At 56.9% G+C, this 2304-nt stretch overlaps 3 protein-coding genes across 3 annotated transcripts; 1 reads left to right on the forward strand and 2 right to left on the reverse strand.

The window, feature by feature from the left end:
• On the forward strand, nt 1–150 carry SPRG_18422 (hypothetical protein; the record flags this gene model as incomplete). Its single annotated transcript, XM_012357859.1, has 1 exon — nt 1–150. A coding segment is annotated over one exon (150 nt), but the record flags the coding sequence as incomplete, so codon positions are not given.
• Nucleotides 151–451: 301 nt separating this feature from the next.
• On the reverse strand, nt 452–1447 carry SPRG_18423 (hypothetical protein; the record flags this gene model as incomplete). Its single annotated transcript, XM_012357860.1, has 1 exon — nt 452–1447. The coding sequence occupies one exon, from the start codon at nt 1445–1447 to the stop codon at nt 452–454; it is 996 nt and encodes a 331-aa protein (XP_012213250.1).
• A 486-nt stretch (nt 1448–1933) lies between these two features.
• On the reverse strand, nt 1934–2238 carry SPRG_22024 (hypothetical protein; the record flags this gene model as incomplete). The annotated part of the gene is made up of 2 exons (XM_012357861.1): nt 1934–2155; nt 2206–2238. Coding segments are annotated over 2 exons (255 nt in total), but the record flags the coding sequence as incomplete, so codon positions are not given.
• Between the last annotated feature and the right edge of the window lie 66 nt (nt 2239–2304).

Raw genomic sequence — 2304 nt, forward strand, 5'->3', positions numbered from 1 at the left:
ATCTGGGCCTTCATTCCGTCGACGGTGTGGTCGATCTTTACGTGGATTGCGTACTTTAACTCGTTCTTCGGCCTCTCGACCTTTGGCACGCTCAAGCTCCTCACGACGGTCATTGCGATCCTCGAAGGCGTCATGTTTTACTCGTGCTAATCGCATCTACGACGATAAGCCTCTACTATATATAAAGCCTTCCGTATCAATGTCGAAAGCACGGCCCGACCTGGATTTAAACTGCGCTTCGAATGAGAGGATGAGACGATGGGAGGATGCATCGGGAGATGGCGACGCAACTTGGTCTTGCATGCCGGCGAGACAACGCTCGGCGCATTGAGCCCTCGCTGGAGCCCCATAGAAAGGGAAGAGGTTGCTCCAGAGAGATATTATACATGTGATGGATAGTTGACACGGGGTAGGTTTGGATGAAGGTGTATTGATATCTGGGGCGATACAGTTATCGCTTTCGCTTCGACTTGGATCGGGGCTTGGCCGACGACGAAGAGCCTTCGTCGAGCATACGCGGCGACGGGTGGCTCTCGGTCGTGTCGACTGTGAGCTCCCGCTTGCGCAGCGCTCGGCTGACGGGCGCCGATGCGAGGCGCAAGGCCAAGAGCTCGTCCGAAGACTTGTGCTCGACCCACTGCTGCGCTAAGAGCTCTGCTGGCGACGACGTGGACGAAAACGAAAAGATGCGCTGCTGGCTCACGGCGTCTTCTTCGGCCCGCGTCATGTCGGGCGGATTCTCGCCCGAGAGCTCGAGCTCCATGAGCTGGTCCTTCATGACCTCGGCGATAAAGGTCTTGGCCGGCGCCCAGCCCTTCGCAATGTTGCCAGCGTGCTGGTTGCGCCGCAAGTACGCGCCTTCGAGCTCGAAGATTTGCCGCTCGAGCGCCGCGAGCTCGCTCACCTCGGTCTCTCTGCGGTCCATGAGCGCTTGCAGCTGGTCCTCGAGGCTCATCGGTTCGGGCACGACCAAGGGTTCTTCGGGCACCGGTTCAACAGCGGTGCTTTCGCCACCGTCATCCACTACGTTTGCGTCTCCATCATCCGCGGCAGTAGTCTCGTCCGTTGCGACGGCTGGTATGTCTGGCTCGTCTCCTTGCTCCACGACGCTCTGCGACCGGGACGATCGGCGCGGCTGTATGTCGTTGGCGTCGTCCGCAGCATCCTCGAGCGTGTCCACGCCATCTTCAGCGGCCTTTTTCTCGCCGCTCGATGACCGTCGCCGCGGCTGCATGAGCTCGTCCATGGTCAACTGGCGCCGCTTGGGCGCCGGGTCGTCGCCGTTGCTGGTGCGTGGCGTCTTGACCTTGGGCGGCTTCTTGACCTTCGTGGGCCGCTTCTCGGCAGGCAGGCGCGGTGGCGGCCCATGGCAGTGGCACTGGCACTTAACGCAGCCCTTGCACTCGTCGCACTTGCGCGCCTTGCACGGGCACTTCAGCGTCCGCATGCCTGGTTGCGATTGGAATTGGACGGCTCGTATCCGGAGATTCCGGATACAGAACCACATCGCACTCCGAACAAATCGTGCTGGAGAGTCTGCGCTGGAGAGTAAGCTTAGAGTTTGACTGAGAAGACCATCAAAGTCGCGAATACACACACACCTGTTGCTACAGCAGATACACAGGTGCTGACCTCCATTTTCGGTGCAGTGACACACTGTCATGACTCTCAAAAAGGCCTTCCCGATAAGGCCTTTTCGAGGTAGCAAGGGCACACGCACACGTGCGCGGTGTTATTTGATAAGGGCAAGCACACGTCCTTTCTGTCATGAAGCCACCACTCCTTGAATAGATTTCGCTGCCAGCATGAGTGGGAAACAGAAACCAGTGACTAACATTTAGCGATCGTGCAGGGAACGTCTTCAGAACACACCGAGTTCCCCGTGTGTTATCGTCCGCTTCGATGTCCAAATAAAAGCTAAATTCCTTTCTATTTACCACACTTTATATGTGGTAGAAAGCCTGCCATCGATGAGATAGCACGCCACTGCTAAAGACTGACGGATCATTAACGGCGAGGTTCGCATACTAAAGTCGTGAAAACGGTGTCTCTTGATACATTGATGTATTTTGGGTGCGAGGAAGGCGATGGCTTCTACCAAAAGCGCCATTTCTTGTTGCCATACGCAGCCTCGACGTTCCACATGAAGACGTTGCTACACCATAAAGTGGAGTATATGCCCCGTACAAGTGCTGAGTGTAATACCTTCCCCACTTGATGTCGCCGTCCTGCGGCGGGCACCCGCCGTGCATGCTTCTCGGATCGTTCTCGCCCGTCGGCGCCTTGTTGTAAAAGAGGACGCCG

This window comes from Saprolegnia parasitica, assembly GCF_000151545.1.
Source record: "Saprolegnia parasitica CBS 223.65 unplaced genomic scaffold supercont2.1187, whole genome shotgun sequence".
Classification (NCBI taxonomy): Eukaryota; Oomycota; class Saprolegniomycetes; order Saprolegniales; family Saprolegniaceae; genus Saprolegnia; species Saprolegnia parasitica.